Here is a 20,775-nt window from a genome sequence, read left to right as displayed (position 1 = left end):
TGTAACTCATCCCCACCCTCCATTTTTCCCCTAACTCTTCACTCACAGTCTCTCTGTTGAGACTGTTAGAAATTTTGGGGTTTATTGCATCAGAGAAAAGAGAGAGAAGATTCACCTAGAACAAAACATTCATGCTTTCCTTTTAGTTTTAAAAATAATTTTTAAGATCAATAGCAAGACAATACTCTGAAACATACACATTTGAGTTGCAAAACACAGGCTGTGTTGAGACAGAAAAGGATTTCCTCAAATTACCAAATTTGCCTTGGTAATGAATTTATAAAGATCCAAACCTAAAAGGCTGGAGTATAAAGTTTTTAAAAATAAACTTTAGAATATAAGAGATAAAGGTATGACATAAAGAAAGTTTCTGTTGTACAGGAAAGGAAGAGACATTCTGGTGCCAGGAGGAGCCGAGGGAATAAGTAGCTGGAATGGCAGGAAATCAGATTCAAGTGTCTTTGCTCTTCCTGACCCCACTATTTGAGGGGAAGGGAGAAGGATCACGGAGTAAGGGTATATGTTAGAAACATCCAGATAAATGAGGGGCAATCTTAGAGCAACAGGATTGGCTCCTTCCCTCTCAGTGCATTAAAAACTCCCCAAAGAGGCATGATGTCCAGCATTAGCATCATGTCAACATGGTCTTTCTCAGGGTCATAAATCTGAAATGGCCAATATTAGTATCTAGACAGTTGGACCAGAGAGAGCAGCCAGACTCTCCAGAGTTCTTACAAAGCAGCTAGAGAATCCAAATGGTCCCTTTGTCCTTGTCAGGAAACAGGTAAGTGCTGAGGAAACTGGTGAAACAGAAATAGTTCAGTGTGTAGACAGAGAGACCACACAATTCCAGAACCTTTTAGAAGGTGGCAGTGGGCCCCACTCCTGCTAGGGACCAAACAATGCCCACAGTAGGCAAAGAAAACTTTTGCAGACAACTGGACTGAAGGAAGAAAAGGCCAAGATTCAACAGCAGAGCACATGCAACACACATAGGAGACACTCCTTGAAGTGTTAGGCCCTGGGGAATAGGGAACACTGCAGTACAGAGCAATAGAGGACCTCTTCTTTGTAACGTTATTATTGTAAATGGCAAGAGAAGTAGCTGAGTTTTCTAACACAGAGAAACAGACACAGAGAGTTAAACAAAATGAGGAGATGCATGGGGCGCCTGGGTGGCGCAGTCGGTTAAGCGTCCGACTTCAGCCAGGTCACGATCTCGCACTCCGTGAGTTCGAGCCCCGCGTCGGGCTCTGGGCTGATGGCTCGGAGCCTGGAGCCTGTTTCCGATGCTGTGTCTCCCTCTCTCTCTGCCCCTCCCCCGTTCATGCTCTGTCTCTCTCTGTCCCAAAAATAAATAAACGTTGAAAAAAAAAATTAAAAAAAAAATGAGGAGATGCAAGAATATGTCCCAAATGAAAGAAAAGGAACAAATACTAGCAAGGGACCTAAGCAAAATGGATATGAGTAATATGTCTGATAGAGATTTTAAAGTAATGATAAGGGGTGCCTGGGTGGCTTAGTCGGTTGAGCATCTGACTTTTGATTTCAGCTTAGGTTATGATTCCAGTATTGTAGGATCAAGCCCTGTGTCTGTGCTGAACGTGGAGCCTGCTTGGGATTCTCTCTCTTACTCCTTCTGTCCCTCTCCCCTATGCATGCTCTCTCAATCTCTCTAAAAATAGATAGATAGATAGATAGATAGATAGATAGATAGATAGATAGATAAAATAATAAAGTAATGATCATAAAGATACTCACTGGACTTGAGAAAAGAGGGCAGGACATCAGTGAGACCTTTAACACAGAGATAAAAAAACAATCAGATCAAGACCAAAATAATTGAAATTTAAAATACATTTGATGGAATAAATAGCAGTCTAGATGAAGCGAGGAATGAATTAATGACCTGGAAGACAAAGTAATGGAGAGTAACCAAGCTGAGCAAAAACTAATTTTGCTAAGAAAAGCTCATTTTCTTTCCTTCCTTTTGCTCAAATTGAGAATAGTCTTTGGGAACTCAGTGACCCCCTTAAGCATAATACCATTCATGTTATAGAGATCTCAGAGGAAGAAGAGAGAGAAAAGAAGGCAGAAAATTTACTTGAAGAAATAATAGCTGAAAACTTCCCTAATCTGGGGAAGGAAACTGATATCCAGATCCAGAAAGCACAGAGATTCCCCTAAGCCCCCAAATTCAACCCAAGAAGGTCCATACCAAGACACATAGTAATTAAAATGGCAAAAAGTAATGATAAAGAAAAAAATTTTAAAGCAGCTGGAGAAAGGAAGACAGTCACATACAAGGGAAACTCCATAAGGCTATCAGTGGATTTTTCAGCAGAAACTTTGCAGGACAGCAGGAAGTGGAATGATACATTCAAACTCCTGAAAAGAAAAAGCTGTAGCTAAGAAGACTCTATCAGAGAGTATCATACAAAATCGAAGGAGAAATAAAAAGTTTCTCAGACAAAAAATAAGAGTTCATGACTACTAAACAAGCCTTCAAGAAATATTCCTTTGAATATAAAGGAAAGACCATAAAGGAGAGTATGAAAAGTAAAATATACAAGAGCAGTAAAAGTAAGTATTTTTGTAAAAACCAGTCAAAGGTATTCATAAAATGAAAGGATGTAGAATATGACACTATATACCTAAAACGTTGGGGAGGAGTAAGAAATGGTTTCAAACTTAAGCAATCATCAACCTAATATAGACTACTCTATGCAGAAGATGTTATATAAAAACCTAGTGGTAACCACAAATAAAAAACCAGGAGATATGCAAGGAATAAAGAGAAAGGTATCCAAGTATATCACTAAAGAAAGCCAACAAACCATGAAAGAGAGCAAGAGAAGAAAGGATCAGAGAAAATCTATAGGAACAACTACAAAGAAGTAAAAAAAATAAAAGTGACAATAAATACATATCAATTAATCATTACTTTGAATGTAAAGGGACTAAACACTCCAATCAAAAGACATAGGGTGACAGAATGGATAAAAAACAAGACCCATCTATTTTCTGCCTATAAAAGACTCATTTCAGGGCTGCCTGGGTAGCTCAGTTGGTTAAGCATCTGACTCTTGATATTGGCTGAGGTCATGATCTCGTGGTCATGGGACTGAGGCCCAGTGTTGGCTCCTCCATGCTGGGCTTGGAGCCTGTTTGGGATTCTCTCTTTCCTTCCCTCTCTGCCCCTACTTTGCTCATCCTCTCTCTCTCTCTCAAAATAAACATTTAAAAATACAAAAAATTAAAAAGTCTCTTCTTTAAAAAAAAAAAAAGACACCTGCAGATTGAAAGTGAGGGGATGGAGGGCACCTGGGTGGCTCAGTCAGTTAAGCATCTGACTCTGGCTCAGGTCATGATCTTATGGTTCGTGAGTTTGAGTCCCACATCAGGTAAGCTCAAGCTCCACTTCAGGTGAACATGAGCCCCGCTTCAGGTGAGACCCACTTCTCTCTCCCTCTCTCCCTCTCTCTGCCCCTCTGCACCTCTCCTATACAACAACAACAACAGCAGCAAAGAAAGTGAGGGGATGGAGAAACATTTATCATGCAAATGGATGTCAAAAGAAAGCCAGGGTAGCAATACTTATATAGGACAAAATAGATTTTAAAACAAAAACTGGAACAAGAGACAAAGAGGACACTATACAATAATAATGGGGACAATTCAACAAAAGGATACAATTGTAGATAATTATGCATTCAAGATAAGAACACCCAAATACATAAAACATTTAATAGAAAACATAAAGGAAATAATCAATAGTAATAGAATAATAGTAGGGGACTACTATGGTAACTAATGTAACACCCCACTTATATAATGATGGACAGATCATCCAAACAGAAAATCAATAAGGAAACAGTGGCTTTGAATGACACCCTGGACTAGATGGGTTTAACAGACATATTCAGAACATTCTATTCTAAAATGGCAGTATTCACATTCTTTCCAAGTGCACATAGAATATTCTCCAGAATAGAGCACATATTAGGCCACAAAACAAGTCTCAATAAAATAAAAAGAAAATCAAAGTCTTACCATGCATCTTTTCTGACCACAATGCTATGAAACTGGAAATCAACCAAAAGAAAAAATCTGGAAAGAGCACACATACATAGAGGTTAAATAACATGCTACTAAATAATGAATGGGCCGGCTAATAAATAAAAGAAGAAATAAAAAATTACATGAAAACAAGTGAAAATGAAAATGCAGTGGTCCAAAATCTTTGGGATGTAGCAAAAGTGGTGTTAAGAAGGAAGTTTATAGCAATACAGGTCTATCTCAAGAAGCAAGAAAAATCTCAAATAAACAACCTAACCTTACATCTAAAGGAGCTAGAAAAGAAGAACAGACAAAACCCCAAATCCAGGAAAAGGAGGGATGTAATAAAGATTAGAGCAGACAACGTCACTCCTCATCAGGGAAATACAAATCAAAACCACACTGAGATATGACCTCACGCCAGTCAGAGTGGCTAAAATGAACAAATCAGGGGACTATAGATGCTGGAGAGGATGTGGAGAAACGGGAACCCTCTTGCACTGTTGGTGGTGTGCAAACTGATGCAGCCGCCCTGGCAAACAGTGTGGAGGTTCCTCAAAAAATTAAAAATAGATCTACCCTATGACCCAGCAATAGCACTGCTAGGAATTTACCCAAGGGATACAGGAATGCTGATGCATAGGGGCACTTGTACCCCAATGTTTATAGCAGCACTTTCAACAATAGCCAAATTATGGAAAAAGCCTAAATGTCCATCAGCTGATGAATGGATAAGGAAATTGTGGTTTATATACACAATGGGATACTACTTGGCAATAAGAAAGAATGAAATATGGCCTTTATAGCAACATGGATGGAACTGGAGAGTGTTATGCTAAGTGAAATAAGTCAAAGAGAGAAAGACAGATACCATATGTTTTCACTCTTATATGGATCCTGAGAAACTTAACAGAAGACCATGGGGGAGGGGAAGAAAAAAAAAGTTAGAGAGGGAGAGAGCCAAACCATAAAAGACTCTTAAAAACTGAGAATAAACTAAGGGTTGATGGGGGGTGGGAGGGAGGGAGGGGTGGGTGATGGGCATTGAGGAGGGCACCTGTTGGGATGAGCACTAGGGTGTTGTATGGAAACCAATTTGGCAATAAATTTCATATTAAAAAAATTTTAAAAAGAAAGAAAAAAAGGACATCAATGAAAAAAAATTAGAGCAGAAATAAGTGGTATAGAAACTAAAAAAACTCCAGTAGAACAGATTAATGAAGCCAGGAGCTTGTTCTTTGAAAAGATCAACCAAATTGATAAACCCCTATCTGGACTCACTAAAAAAAAAAAAAAAAAAAAAAAAGAGAACCCAAATAAACAAAATTACTAATGAGGGGGCACCTGGGTGGTTCGTTTGGTTAAGTGTTCATCTTTGGCTCAGTTCATGATCCTGCGATTCGTGAGTTTGAGCCCCACCTCAGGCTCTGTGCTAACAGCTCAGAGCCTGGAGCCTGCCACAGATTCTGTGATCTTCCTCACCCTCTGCCCCTCCCCTGTTTGTGCTCTGTCTTTCTGTCTCAAAAATGAATAAACATTTAAAAAATAACTAATTAAAGAGGATAAATATCAACCATTACCACAGAAATAGAAACAAGTGTAATAGATTATGAAAACCTATATGCCAACAAATTGGACAACCTAGAAGAAATGGATAAATTACTAGACATATATAACCTACCAAAGCTAAAGAAAGAATTGGTGTGTTCAGGCAAATTACCAGGAATGAAATTGAATCAGTAATTAAAAACTCCCAAAAAACAAGAGTCCAGGAACAGATGGCTTCACAGGCAAATTCTACCAAACACTTAAAGAAGAGTTTATACCTATTTTCCTCAAACTATTCCAGAAGATGAAGAGGAAAGGAAACATGAAATTCATTCTACAAGGCCAGTATTATCCTGATTCCAAAACCACATAAAGACACCACAGAAAAAGAGAACTACAGGCCAATATCTGTCATGAATCTTCAACAAAATATTAGCAAGCTGAATCCAGTGATACATTAAAAAAGTCATTCACCACAATCAAGTGGGTTTATTCCCAGGATGTAGGAGTGGTTCAATACTTGTGAAACAATCAACATGATACATCACATCAATAAGAGAAAGGATAATAGGATCATTTCAATAGATGCAGAAAAAGCATTTGACAAAGTACAGCATCCATTCATGATAAAAACCCTCTGCAAAATAGATCTAGAGGGTAACCCCAACATAATAAAGGGCTTATATGAAAAACACACATCCAACATCATATTCAATGGTGAAAAACTGAGAGCTTTTCTCCTAAGGTCAGGAAAAAGACAAGGATATCTGTTCTCACCACTTTTATTCAACATAGTACTGGAAGTCCTAGCCACAGCAATTGGACAACATAAAAAATTAAAAGGCAACCACATTGGTAAGGAAGAAGTAAAGCTCTCACTATTTGCAGATGACATGATACTATTTATAGAACACTTTCAAGACTACCAAAAACTACTACAACTGATAAATGAATTCATGAAGTTGCAGGATACAATATCAATGGAGAGAAATCTGTTGCATTCCTGTACACTAATAATGAAGCAGCAAAAAGTGAAATTAAGAAAACAATCCTAGAGGTGGCTGGGTGGCTCAGTAAGTTAAGCATCTGATTCTTAATTTCCGCACAGGTCATGATCTCAAGGTTTTGTGGGTTCAAGCCCCGTGTCGGGCTGTGTGCTGACAGAGTGGAGTTTTCTTGGGATTCTCCCCCTCTCTCTCTGCCCCTCCTCCCACTTACATTCTTTCTGTCTCTTTCAAAATAAATAAATAAATATTTATTATTGAGAGACAGAGAAAGACAGGGCATGAAAATGGGATGGGCAGAGAGAGGGGGAGACACAGAATCTGAAGCAGGGTCCAAGCTCTGAGCGGTCAGCACAGAGCCTGAAGCGGGGCTCAAACTCACAAACCACAAGATCATGACTTGAGCCGAAGTTGGACCTTAACCCACTGAGCCACCCACGCACCCCTCAAAATAAATCAACTTAAAAAAAAAAGAGAGGCACCTGGGTGACTCAGTCGGTTGAGCTTCCGACTTCAGCTCAGGTCATGATCTCACGGTTCGTGGTTCAAGCCCCACACGGGGCTTTGTGCTGACAGTTTGGAGCCTGCTTTGGATTCTGTGTCTCCCTCTCTCTCTGACCTTCCTCCACTCATACTTTGTCTTTTTCTCTTTCAAAAATAAACATTAAAAAAAAGAGAAAACCATCCCATGTATAATTGCGCCAAAAACAATAAAATATCTAGGTATAAATTTAACCAAAGAAGTAAAAGACCTGTACTCTGAAAACTATAGAACACTGATGAAAGACATTCAAGATGATGCAGACAAGTGGAAAGACATTCCATGCTCATGGGTTGGAGAAACAAAATATTGTTAAAATGTCCATACTACCCAAAGTATCTACAGATTTAATGCAATCCCTATCAAAATGCCAAAAGCATTTTTTACAGAACTAGAACAATCCTAAAATCTGTATGGAACCACAAAAGACCTTGAATGGCCAAAGCAATTTTTTTTTAATGTTTATGTACTTTTGAGTGAGTGCAAACAGGGGAGGGGCAGAGAGAGGGGGACAGAGGATCCTAAGTGAGCTCTGCACTGACAACAGTGTGCCCCATTTGGGGCTCTAACTCATGAACTGCGGGATCATGACCTGAGCTGAAGGCAGACGCTCAACCAACTGAGATACCCAAATGCCCCAAAAGTAATCATGAAAAATAAAAATAAAACTGGAATTATCGGAATTCCAGACTTCAAGTTATTATTACAATGTTTTAGTAATTAAAACAGTATGGTACTGACATTTAAAACTAGACACATGTATCAATGGAATAGAAGAGTAAACCCAGAAATAACCCCTCAGTTATATGGTCAATTAATCTTTGACAAAGGAAGAAAGAATATACGATGGAAAAAAGACCATCTCTTCAACAAATGGTGTTGAAGAAGCCACATGCAAAACAATGAGACTAGGCCACTCATTTTCACCATATACAAAAATAAACTCAAAATTAGATTAAAGATTTAAATGTGAGACCTAAAGCCATAAAAATCCTGGAAGACAGTACAGCCTGTAATTTCTTGGACATTGGCCATAGCAACATTTTTTCCTGTGACAAGGGAAGTAAAAGCAAAAACAAACTGTCAGGGCTACAAAATAAAAAAGTTTCTGCACAGCGAAAGAAACAGTCAACAAAATGAAAAGACAGCCTACTAAATGGTAGAAGGCATGTGCAAATGACATATTCAATAATGAGTTAGTATCCAAAATATATAAATAACTTATAGTATAGGAGTGCCTGGCTCAGTTGGTTGAGCACCTGACTCTTGATTTTGGCTCAGGTCATGATTCCAGGGTCATGGGATTGAACCTTGCGTAGGGCTCCACATTGAACATGTAACCTGCCTAAAATTTGATCTCTCTCTCTCTCTCTTCCCCCCTCTGCCCTCTCCCCCACTTGATTTCTCTCTAAAAAAATAATAATAAAAGAAAAAATAATTTATACAACTCAACACCCCCAAAAGAAATAATCCAATTAAAAATGGGCAGAAGACATAAACAGATATTTCTCCAAAGAAGACATACAGATGGCCAATAAACACATGAAAAGATGATCAACATCACTCATCATCAGGGAAATGCAAATCAAAACTACAATGAGATATTACCTCACACCTGCCAGAATGGCTAAAATCAAAAACACTAGAAGCAACAAGTATTGATGAGGATGTGGAGAAAAAGGAACACTTGTGTACCATTGGTGGGAATGCAAACTGGTACAGCCACTGTGGAATCAGTATGGAGTTTCCTGAAAAAATTAAAAACAGAGCTACCCTATAATCCAGTAATCATACTACCGGGTTTTTACCCAAAGCATACAAAAACACTAATCAAAGGGATACATGCATCCCTGTTTACTGTAGGATTATTTACAATAGGCAAATTATGCTTAAGTGTCCACTGATAGATGAATAAATAAGTAAGATGTGGTATATATACACAACGGAATACTATTCAGGCATAAAAAAGAATGAAATCTTGCCATTTACAATGACATGGATGGAGTTAGAGAGTATAATATAAGTCAGTGAGAGAATGACAAATACAATATGATTTCACTCATTTGTGAGATTTAAGAAACAAAACAAATGAGCAAAGGGAAAAAAAAGTGAGAGATAGAAACCAAGAAACAGACTCTTAACTATAGAGAACAAACTGTTGGTTACCAGAGAGGAGGTGAGTGGGGGGATCGGTGAAATTGGTGAAGGAGATTAAAAAGTACACTTATCAAGATGAAAAAAAGAATAAACAAGAGTATGGCAGTGGGGGCCAGGATGGCAAACTTTACCTGCTGTGCCAAAAGAACCCTCAAAGGACCTGGAAGTGACTAAAACTAAAATACTAATAGTTCAAAGGGACTTTTAAAAACTAGAAAACTCTAAATGTAATTCACTGTGAATAAGCAAGTTGAAGCTTTTTTCTTTCTTGTTAAGCAGGGATGGAGAAATGAAAGCCCAGTAGGATCAGTTATAGAAAATACAATTACCTTTTGCATGATTTATAATGTATACATTCAACCTCATTCCTTATTTTACAAACATACAAGTATATGTGTATGTGCATGTATTTCATTATTATATATATGCATCTATGTGACATATATAATATATATAAGGCTAATGAAAATTACTATTATCATATGTAGGCAAGTAGCTAATGTACTCACATTAGCTACATAAATCCTAAAGGAAAAAAAATGATGGATTTAGCTAAATAAAAATGAAAGATTTTTTTTTGAAAACTGAAGGATGCCATAAATCTATGGAGAGAAATTCGAAAAAATTAGAATCTGTGGCCTAGTTCTTACCATTTTTAGCAAATTCCTAAAAGAAATAAATGAAATGAGGCAAAAGCAAATCTATTTGTAAACATCAATGGAAAATATAAAATTAATAGACAAATATCAGATTGGGAGAAGATATTTGCAAAAACAAAAACCATAAGAGACTAAATTTCTTCAGTAGAAATGGTATTTGTGCAAATCGATAAGAATAGAACAGGAAACCCTCTAGAATAGACTAAAAAAACCAACAGAAAAGATAAGAGTCCAATAGAAAAGTGGACAGTGACAGAGACTACTACTTCTCTCCAGGTATGTGTTCTCCCATTTTTCTTAGAGTGATAGGTTTTTACTTGGGCAGGTAGCTGTCAGCTGAAGATTACATTTCCCAGGCTCCTGTGCATCTCAGTGTGGCTATGTGACTAAGTGTCCATCGATAAGATAGAAGTAGAAGCAATGTGTACCACTACTGGATCATGACCTTAAAAGGAACGGGCATGTCTGCCACCTATATTCTTCTTCTGTTGTCAGAGAGGAAGGCATGATGGTGGAAGCTGGAGTAGTCACTTTGGACCCAGAGATAGAGGCTCTGTGTTGAGTGAGGTAGACCAGCAAGATAAGAGAAAGCCACAACTTTGTGGAGCTGCCATAGTAAGCCTGAACTGCCCTTGTTATGTGAAAGGGAAGTAAACCTCCATCATGTATAAAGCCACTGTTATATTTGGGCCTTGTTACAGCCTTTGAAACATGCATCATAACTAATACAGATTTTGGTACCTAGAAGCAAGATATCCAAAACCTGACATATGTTTGAATCATTTAGAGATCAGGTTGTCGTCCAAAAAAAGCAGAGATATAACGTGTTGGAAAGCTGTTGACTCTTGTCAGACCTTGTGACATATTTGGTAAACCTGTCATCTGGAATACTTTGGAAGGCAGACCAGGTGTTTACTGAGCCTGGAAAAAGAAATGTTGGTGTGTACCAGGGACTTCTTGTCAGTTAACCAGTTTGCAGAGAGGAAGGTTTTCTCTTTCTACCTCCTTTCACCTGAATGTAGCCTACAATCTAAATTTACCAATAATCAGTAATGTTAAATCTTCAAGGTTTGAAAAGCCAATTACTGCCATATCTAAACAGCAGGAGGTAAGACTGACCTCGAGGCTTTCTCAAGAGCTTCTCTTCATATCTGTTGAGATCTGTCCCAATGGTAAGTATCAAATTCAGCGTGTTACCTTTGAGCTTATTGTTTCGCATGGCCATTAGATAACTGCCATAAATTGGAGAGAAAAGAGGTTGAACACAGACACCATAATAAAAGAGGAGAGTTTTCAAGCTTATTTATGACCAAATCTCTGGTCCAAGATCTCTGGCTGTAGTTACTAACCATGGAATCAAATAGAAATAAGTAATCTGGAAAGCTATGAACTTTCTGAAGAAAATAAATTGCTAAAGAAATCACAACACTGGCCTGCAAGATCTTGTGACTTTTTTACTCCTCAGCGAACTACTGAATCCCCGAAATCTGCACCAATAAATTGAAGAAAGATGTCATTTTCTCCCATCATTGCCAGAAATATAAAATATGAGTATAAATGTTAAGTGATGGTAGGGAAGTACAAATATAGGAGTCCCTTGTGTGCTGCTTCTGGGCATGTGGACCGATGTGGACATTCTGGAAAGTAATCTTATAATATCTGGTCAAATGAACTAGAAACAAACATATAACTTATAAGCCATAAGTCATCCTTCCTATGTGTTTATTCCAGAGAAACCCTCACATTGTTTCTTAAAAGGACAGGTATGAGGGTATTTTTTTTTTTCGTTGTTTGTAGTAGCAAGATGGTGCAGGAAATTTAGGTATTCATCATTGGAGAAAAGGACAATGCAAGTAAAATCTGGTGCTATGCAGTGGTTAGATATGATGAATCAGATGTATAATAGCAATATAGATAAATGTTAAAAACAGTGCTGACTGAAAAATCTGACACGGGTTGAGGTATATATTATACCAATGTAGTACTGGTAAGTAAAGACTGGTACATAGACACAGTGGAATAATATGGAGTTGTGAAAAAGAGAAAGTTCTGGGGCACCTGGTCGCTCAGTTGGTTAGGCATCTGAGTTTGGCTCAGGTCATGATCTTGTGGTTCATAAGTTCCAGTCACACATTAGGCTCTGTGCTTTGGATCCTCTGTCTCCCTCTCTCTCTGCCCCTCCCCCCCCCAACTTTCTCTGTCTCAAAAATAAATAAACATTTGAAAAAAAGAGAGAAACTTGTTTATGTACTAGTGGAAAGATCTTCAAAAAACATTAAATAAAGGGCTCAGTCACTCATTCTCTCTCTCTGAAAATAAATAGAGGTGCCTGGGTGGCTCAGTCGGTTAAGCATCTGACTTCAGCTCAGGTCATGATCTCACATGGTTCATGGGTTTGAGCACCACATTGGGCTCTGTGCTGACAGCTCAGAGTCTGGAGCCTGCTTGGGATTCTGTGTCTCCCTCTCTCTCTGCCCCTCCCCCACTCATGCTCTGTCTCAAAAATAAATAAACATTAAAAAACATTAAAATAAATAAACTAAAAAAATAAAGTAAAAAAGCAAAGTACTAAGCAGCATGTCTGGTAAGTCACTTTTTTGTACAAAAGAGGGGATAAAAATATCTATGTTTATATTTGCTTTACTTGAATAAGAAACACTGGAAGAATAAACAAGAAAGCAATAAATGTGGTTTACCTATAGTGGGTGGATGGGAAGTGGGAACAGGGTGGATGGGAGACAGGGATGTGAGGGAGACTTCGCAGTTCACCTTAAAAAAATACACACACACACACACATAAATGTGTGTATGTTTACATATATATATATATATATATATACATATATATATATATGCCTTTTGATTTTTTTAACTCAGAAAACCTTTATTATTTATTTCGCTTTCTGACTCTTCCTGTGCCCTCAACACTTTCACAACGACTTTCAGCTCCTCAATAAAGAAAGTGCGCTTGATCCTGTCAAGCACACATTTGGCAACGTGGAGCCACCATGGGCCCTGCTGACATGTCTTTTCGTTTTAGAGAACCTCATAAGAACTTTAGGTCTTGTCTCACAGCACAAGCTCCTTAAAGATGGACCGTGCACACTCCACAGGCAAATTCTGGTGATTTACTAACTTTCTTAGTATAAAGGTAAACAATTCCATTACCAGGGTTTTGGAACAGCCTAGTTTTGCTAGAGTCTGTGTTGTACGCCTATGACAGGAGTCAAATGCCAGACCATCCTGAATGCCCCTAGACACCATCCCCAGAAGACCAAAAAATATTTTAAACTATGAGAATGTATAGTATGTATTTAAAAAATTGTATAAGAATACATGCACATAAACACTACATGTATTATAAAGGCATACACAAATATATATATTGCAAAGATACACAAATAAAAAGATCCAGAATAAACACACTGATGGATTGTCCAAAGCATAAGAGGAGTATGGGAGTGGGGAATTCCAATCAAAAAGGAATAAACGAATAAAAATAAGAAAGGATCCTAGACCAAACCAGTGATGAACGTGGGCCACAAATTGGAGTTACAAAAGAAAAGAAAGTGAATCCTAAAGAGATATCTCAATTTCTTCAGTACTTTTTGAGAGGAAAAATAGTTTCTGACAGTTTGCTGCTCTTTCATTTCCCAGAATATGAGGGAAAGTTTGAACAATGGCATAATTGGTCATACTTATATGGAAGGAGGTAAAATGACTTTTGAGTAAGTTTTTCACTCAACTTGTTCAACATCACAAAGAGAACAGGGCATTTTATTCCCTTAGTTGAATAAAGAATTAAAGGGAAGCATAAGTTAATAGAAGACGGGAAAGTACTAACTCATACATTATGAAAAGAATTATGGAATTGTGCTGGAGCTGGATACAAAAATGACATTGAGGTAACAGAACACCAACCTGTCCTTTATCCATATCGCTATTTGCATTCTCTGAGTCCATTGTCTCTGTCCTTTTCCTCTTTCCTTTTCTAAGAGCTTGGGTATTGGTAATGTCATCTGTTTGCAAGATCTTCTGCATTTTCTCAAGTAGTTATCAAATATTTTCTGAAATTGTAGGAAGAGGGAGTGCCCATGTAGATGATGCTATTCTGGACGTAGCCCCAACATCAATGTTTTTCCTTAAAAACAAAAACAAAAAGGGATACATAATATATTTAGCAACTATATGTTTCATAATGGCACTAGCCACTCAAGTAGTACTTTTACTAAATGCTTCTTATCTTTCTCCCACTGACCAATTTATTACACATTTTCATTTGATTCAAAAGTCTTTCAATTTCATCATCACGAGGCTGTCATGTTTCCGTGATGTGACTGATATGCAGTGAGTTGTCACTTATAAAATGAAATAGTGTAAGAAAAATATCCATTTTTCCAAGTTTTTTCTTGTCAGTCAGTTATGAGGAGTCTAAAAACCAACGTAGAAACATTATAAATTTATGCAAACAGTATTTCACAGGACGAAGTTGTAAAAGGCATTAATAATAGCAGATTTCATCAAGATCAAAATATTCCAAAGGAAATCAATAAGAATTGCTTAAAGGTTTTTTCTTTTCCTGAAAACCTAGAGTTTTGAGGTGGAAGATTTTCCTTGGTGTAACTTTAAGAATTGTACCATAAAGAATGGAAGAAAAATATATCTCAAAGGCAAAAATACATTTCAAAAAAAATTTTGAGGGATAATCATTTTTTAAAACCTGATAAAGCAGATGATAATTCTTAGGTAGAACAGGGTTGAAATGTTCAAATTTAATTTTTGCTATACACAGATGATATGGTACATTTGGTCTTAGCATCCTTATTACTTGCATATATTGGTTTATTTCTATGAAAAGATATTTAATTATAAATAACAAAACTTTAACTACAGAAGGAAGTGAGCTCAAAGGGACTTCAAGAAATATGTACACTGTTGAGCAGAAGGTAATATATACTCCTTACCAAATCACACTAAATAATCCTTTTATAATAAATATGGTACTTTTACCTACTTTAAGAGAAATTCATCATTCTCTACTCCAAGTGTGAAATAATATGTGGGATGGTCTTGCCAAAATTGCTTATTGTGACTCTTTGAAAACTTACTTTGTGTTTTCAAATATATGAAGAATACTTAAGCTCACACATGGGACTGGGCTATCATATCTGAGCCACAAATATCAGAGATCTTATCTAGCATCAAGCTTTATTAACAATTTCAATTATACAAGCAATCAAGAGGCACAGGTCAAGTAGGGTGCACTCTAGGGCATTTTGTTGGCTTTGTAGGTCCTCTCTTTTCAGATCACATAGGTACTCCGTGGTCTAGAATAAGTGAGGCCTCTACATGAGGTTTGAGGGTCATCTCACACAGTGAGGAGTGTTTAGGTTGTGACACATCACCATTTTATAACCTCAGAGTTCTATACCTCGCGTGACCTTTTCCAGGAAGTTATAAAGCCATAGATTCTAGGTATGTTTGCCATAAGCAATCCTAAATCAAGGATATACAATTAAGAGCATTCCATAGATAAAAATTCCACTGCTAGCAAATATCATTAAACCATTTACCAGGAGCAAGTTTGACAAATATTTTCTGTTAAAGGGGTCACATAGTTTAGGTTTTGCAGGTCAAGAGGCAAAATCGAGGATATTATGTAGTTCTTAAAAAAAATTTTTTTTTCAACGTTTTTATTTATTTTTGGAACAGAGAGAGACAGAGCATGAACAAGGGAGGGGCAGAGAGAGAGGGAAACGCAGAATCGGAAACAGGCTCCAGGCTCCGAGCCATCAGCCCAGAGCCTGACGCAGGGCTCGAACTCACGGACTGTGAGATCATGACCTGGCTGAAGTCGGACGCTTAACCGACTGCGCCACCCAGGCGCCCTGTAGTTCTTATATAGCAAAAGAAAAATAAATTTTCACAAAATTTTCATTCACAAAATTGAAAATATACTAATGATAATTGAATACAACTTTTTGTATGACAATTCTAATAAGAATAGAATTTTTAAAACTAAGATCTTGTTTAATTGGGGTTCAAAGTTTTCCTTACCATCAAAATCATTTGCAGGTGTTCATTGTTAATGCTGACCTGCAATGAGATTTTTATAAATTCCAGATCTGAAAATGTCTTTTACACCAATAGTTGCTGTCATATACTGATATTAATCCATGAGTTTGTAATTTTCTTAATTGAGGTAACATTCACTATTTTAATCATTTCCATTGTATGTTCACTGGTTTTTAGTATATTCACAATATTGCACAATTATGCTAGGAAAGATAGGATTCGGTAGGCAGAGAGGGAAAGGTTACAACCTGAGGTCCCTGAGTGGGGAAAAACACATTTTAAAACATTTCTTCTGGGAATGTCTGACCTCAAGCAAATTCCCTCAGCTGTAAGGTTCCTCTTAAGAATGTAACAGATACCACTGACTCCCCCTTCAGGTTCCAATCCATGAGCATGGAATGTTTTTTCCATTTTTTTGTATCTTCTTCAATTTCCTTCGTAAGCTTTCTATAGTTTTCAGCATACAGATCTTTTACATCTTTGGTTAGGTTTATTCCTAGGTATTTTATGCTTCTTGGTGCAATTGTGAATGGGATCAGTTTCTTTATTTGTCTTTCTGTTGCTTCATTATTGGTGTATAAAAATGCAACTGATTTCTGTACATTGATTTTGTATCCTGCGACTTTGCTGAATTCATGTATCAGTTCTAGCAGACTTTTGCTGGAGTGTATCGGTAATATGATTTAGTTAAAGAGTAAATCCTTAAGTTTCCTCAAAAACACACAATTCTTTCAAGACCAACCAGAAGGGACATATCAAACCTCTTTTAGAATGACTACTTTTCAGGAGACTTCAGGCCAATATTCTGTTACACCATCTACAAACAGATGATTCAATGTTTATATTACCTGCCAATTAGCAAGTTCAGAAGGAATATTGTGAATTTGGTATTAAACACTCTTAGTTCCTGATAGTAGAAGATTCACCTAGTAGTTATCTGCCCTTCTTTATTTTTTATTTTTTGCTAGAAGAAATCATTTCATTAATTCCCTAGATAGTACATGTAGAATGTAAAATTAAACATAAGCACAGCCATGAGTACACCTATGATATGTGGTTGGTTGAACAATATAAGGCAGTGGCTTTCAACCTTTTTTGGAGGCTTTACATTTTGTTCTGGGAAACAAACACACAAAATTAAAAGAAAATTTCATGAAACATTCTCACCTTTACTATATGTGATACACTCTCTCCATTTCTAGTCTATTTACTATATTGTTTTATTTTTAAAAGTGCTGATCATAGCGTATTAAATTGATTTCACAGCTCACTAATAGGTTATAGCTCATAGTATGAAAAACAGTGTTTTAAGCAACATCCAAATTATGAAAAACATACTATCTACAAAATGAGACATAGAGAAAGGGTAGCTTTATAACTAAAGAAAGCAAATGAAGTTAATAAAAATATAAACTCTTAATGCATTTAGGTTTACTTTTAATAAGTTGATATAGTTAATATCGGAATTCAAAAGGCAAAAGCCCACCTCTGAAATTGTCATAAACAAAAGTCACCAAATTTAAGAAAAATAGATGAATATCAAAATATAATTCAATGTAACTCTCATTGGCCTTTGAATCGCAATATAAATTCTCTATTATGAACTGAATAAAAAATGTGAAAGGCAAGTACAGCACTATAGTAAAGCCTAGTTGCCCTTACATAATTTTCAAAAGTTTCAGGGGCTCCTGGGTGGCGCAGTCGGTTAAGCGTCCGACTTCAGCCAGGTCACGATCTCGCGGTCTGTGAGTTTGAGCCCCGCGTCAGGCTCTGGGCTGATGGCTCAGAGCCTGGAGCCTGTTTCCGATTCTGTGTCTCCCTCTCTCTCTGCCCCTCCCCCATTCATGCTCTGTATCTCTCTGTCCCAAAAATAAATAAACGTTGAAAAAAAAATTATAAAAAAAAAAAAAAAGTTTCAGATTGTTTTCTATACATATCAGTTTTGGAATGTTCAGACATAAAATGTCCTTTGCACTACCCAGGTCAGAATACGGGCTGAAGAGTTCCCTCTAAATGAGTTCCAAAGTGCCAAGAAAATGGTGCCAACATAATTCTAAATATTCACAGGTCAGTTTAATGTTCTCTGTGAAATGGGCTCCCAGTTTCAACTCAGCCTCTAGTAAAGTGGGACATAGGGGAGGAAGATCCATAGTATTTTTAGAAAATTATATATATGCTGGAGGAAGAGAAATCAAGATCAGAATGGCTTCTCCTGCAATACCCACAACACTCTATGAGCAAAACTGGGGCTTGTATGACTTTCTCATCAAAGTGCTCTTGATTTCTGCATAGAAATTACTAGGTTGTACTAATGTCCAATAGGGAGCTTTTCAACTCACTCTTTTTACTCCTTCCATTTCCAAAGAACATCTAACCCATTTTCAATTTCCAAGTTATTCCAGCAATATCCTGATTAAAAAGATGATCGATATACTTTAGGATGATTCAGCAACACAGCCAAACCCTAATGACATTACTTAGACTAGACTGAAGACTACATGTGAGCCTAGGAAATGTAAAATATGTTTGAAGGACTATATACCTGAAACATTTTTAACTTTCCATGATGGGAAAAGAAAAAGATAATCTTACAGGCCCAGGGTTTGCAGAAATACTTTTAATAAAACTAATTTAACTAGTAAGCAGTGATACCATGCAATGGCATCTATGTAATCACTATCTAGGAAAGGAATTAATTTTGGTCACCCTACTGCCCTATATGACATCCTGCCCTATATGACATTTCTCCAATCCTGTTTCCTTCATTTAATAACAATAAAAATACAGCTAACATTTACTGAGTGCTTACTATACATAAGGTACTGTGCTAGCATTTTACCTCTACTATCTCATTTAATTCTCATAGCAGTTCTCTAGGATATGTACAATTATAATTCATACTTGACAGATGAGGAAACTGGGTTTCTAGTGGACCCTGACAACCACTCCTAATTGCTAACTCATAAGCAGGCTAAAGAAGGTCTCTAGAGCCAGAACTTAGAAACTAATCATCAAATCACCTTGCAAATGATTCCGTTAACTCCAGTAACTAGGTTTTTTGCTTTCTTCGCTTGACTAAGTCCCTTAAAGTGTCCTCCTTGCTGAAGTTTCTGCTTTGTAGTCCCACTCCCTGAGAGACAAGTCTTGACCTGCTTCTTAGGACTGTAGTCCTGCTCAGACACAAGTTCTGGAGACCCTCCCTTCATCCCTCCATCTCCCTTCTCTAGCCATCTCTATTCTGCTGCCTAATTAGGAAGCTGACCTGTTTGGGCTTCTTATCCTCTTCCCAGTTGGATTTAGCCAGTGGGGTGTCCAAGCAGGAGATCAAAGGGAAGGAGGACAAAGAGTCAAAGAGAATTTAACCTCTTGCCTCCTTTCTTATGGGGTCATCTCAGACTTTTATAGTAGCTTTGTCTATATGATCTTCTCCTTTCATATTGGAATACCATTTCTTTTCCTTTCCCTTTGAGCCTATGTCTGTAAACATTTCCATTATGACTAACCCTGGGGTACAGCATTGTTCCTCTTGGTTTCCCCACACCCAGCTGTTATGGTCTGAATGGGTGCCCTCCACATACACTCTCCCCCCACCCAAATTTGTATTTTGAAATCCTACCCTACTTAGGTCACGGTATCAGGTGATGGGGCCTTTGGGAGGTGATTAGGTTATGATGGGGGAGCACTCCTGAATGGAATTAGTGCTCTCATATAAAAGGCTTCAGAGAGATCCTTATCCCTTCTACCAAGTGAGAAGTCAGCAGTCTGCAGCTTGGAAGAAAGTCTCACTAGAACCTGACCATGTTGGCCCTCTGATCTTGGACTTCCAGCCTCCAGAAGTTGGGGAAATAAATTTCCATTGTCTCTGTAAGTTACCCAGTCTCTGGTATTCTGTTATAGCAGCCTGAATGGACTGACACTAGCCATCCACATTAGCTTCATCATCTATACTAGAGTTTCTCTGTTTCTCTTGATCTGGCAAGAGAGCCAGATGCTAAATGATCCAGCTTTTGTCTTACCTGAAGTTAGATAGCTTACTTTCATCTTAATGTGTTTAGGAAGAAGTCTTTTATAGCAGAGCGGTATTAGCACAGAAACCAGAGGCTGGGAATGGTGGAAGACAATCTTTACCTCCTCTACAATGTTACTTATCCCTATCAATTGTCTATGAAAAGCTTGTAGCCATGCATGGAGTTATTTGAAAGCCTGCACAAGAAAGTATATGCAAAACTTAAAGGACTCTGGACAAGGCTTCCTGTGGTTCCAGGGTCTCCAAAATCTCTAGGAAACATCAGTTTTTGTGAGAAGTTGTGGCTATTTTTCTGTTACCATCTTCCCTGCACCCCCACCAACCCTTGGTATTTATGTGACTTTTCCCCATTTGTCAGAAACAGATGCAGAGTTAAGCATAAAGGAAAGTAAATCAATTAAAAGTTACATTTTAGAATAACTGTAAGTCATGTAAATCATCTTCCATTTCACATTTTTTTGATTAATGCAGAACATTCTATTCATCTTGAAAGTTGAGGGCAAGATGAGATCATTATGCTTTTTACTTCAAGTAATCATATTATAGAACATTAAATTTTAGACCAATTTCTAAAATTCACAAAATGTAATAATTCTGATGCAAGAATCAATGTCTATGCATAAAAATCAGGAGCGATTCAACTTTCAAATATTAATTTATCATATCAATTATAACATGAAAGGACAAAGTAATTTCTCTTTGAAA

The 20,775-nt window shown here is 37.3% G+C and overlaps 1 protein-coding gene across 2 annotated transcripts in view; it reads right to left on the bottom strand.

Moving 5' to 3' along the window:
* Positions 1-20,775, bottom strand: part of BEND6 (BEN domain containing 6) — a 57,567-nt gene that overhangs the window by 26,318 nt on the left and 10,474 nt on the right. Inside the window, exons 2-3 of one of the 2 annotated variants that reach the window (XM_011282412.3) lie at positions 13,890-14,109; positions 1,762-1,797 (exon numbers count right to left, since the gene is read on the bottom strand). In XM_011282412.3, coding sequence (XP_011280714.2) covers positions 1,762-1,797; positions 13,890-14,009 — 156 coding nt within the window. In that variant the 5' untranslated portion in view covers positions 14,010-14,109. The remainder of the gene's footprint in view (positions 1-1,761; positions 1,798-13,889; positions 14,110-20,775) is intronic. The other variant, XM_011282414.3, reaches the window with a different exon arrangement.

This window comes from Felis catus, chromosome B2, assembly GCF_018350175.1.
Source record: "Felis catus isolate Fca126 chromosome B2, F.catus_Fca126_mat1.0, whole genome shotgun sequence".
Classification (NCBI taxonomy): domain Eukaryota; kingdom Metazoa; phylum Chordata; class Mammalia; order Carnivora; family Felidae; genus Felis; species Felis catus.
This window is presented reverse-complemented; position numbering and strand designations above follow the sequence as displayed.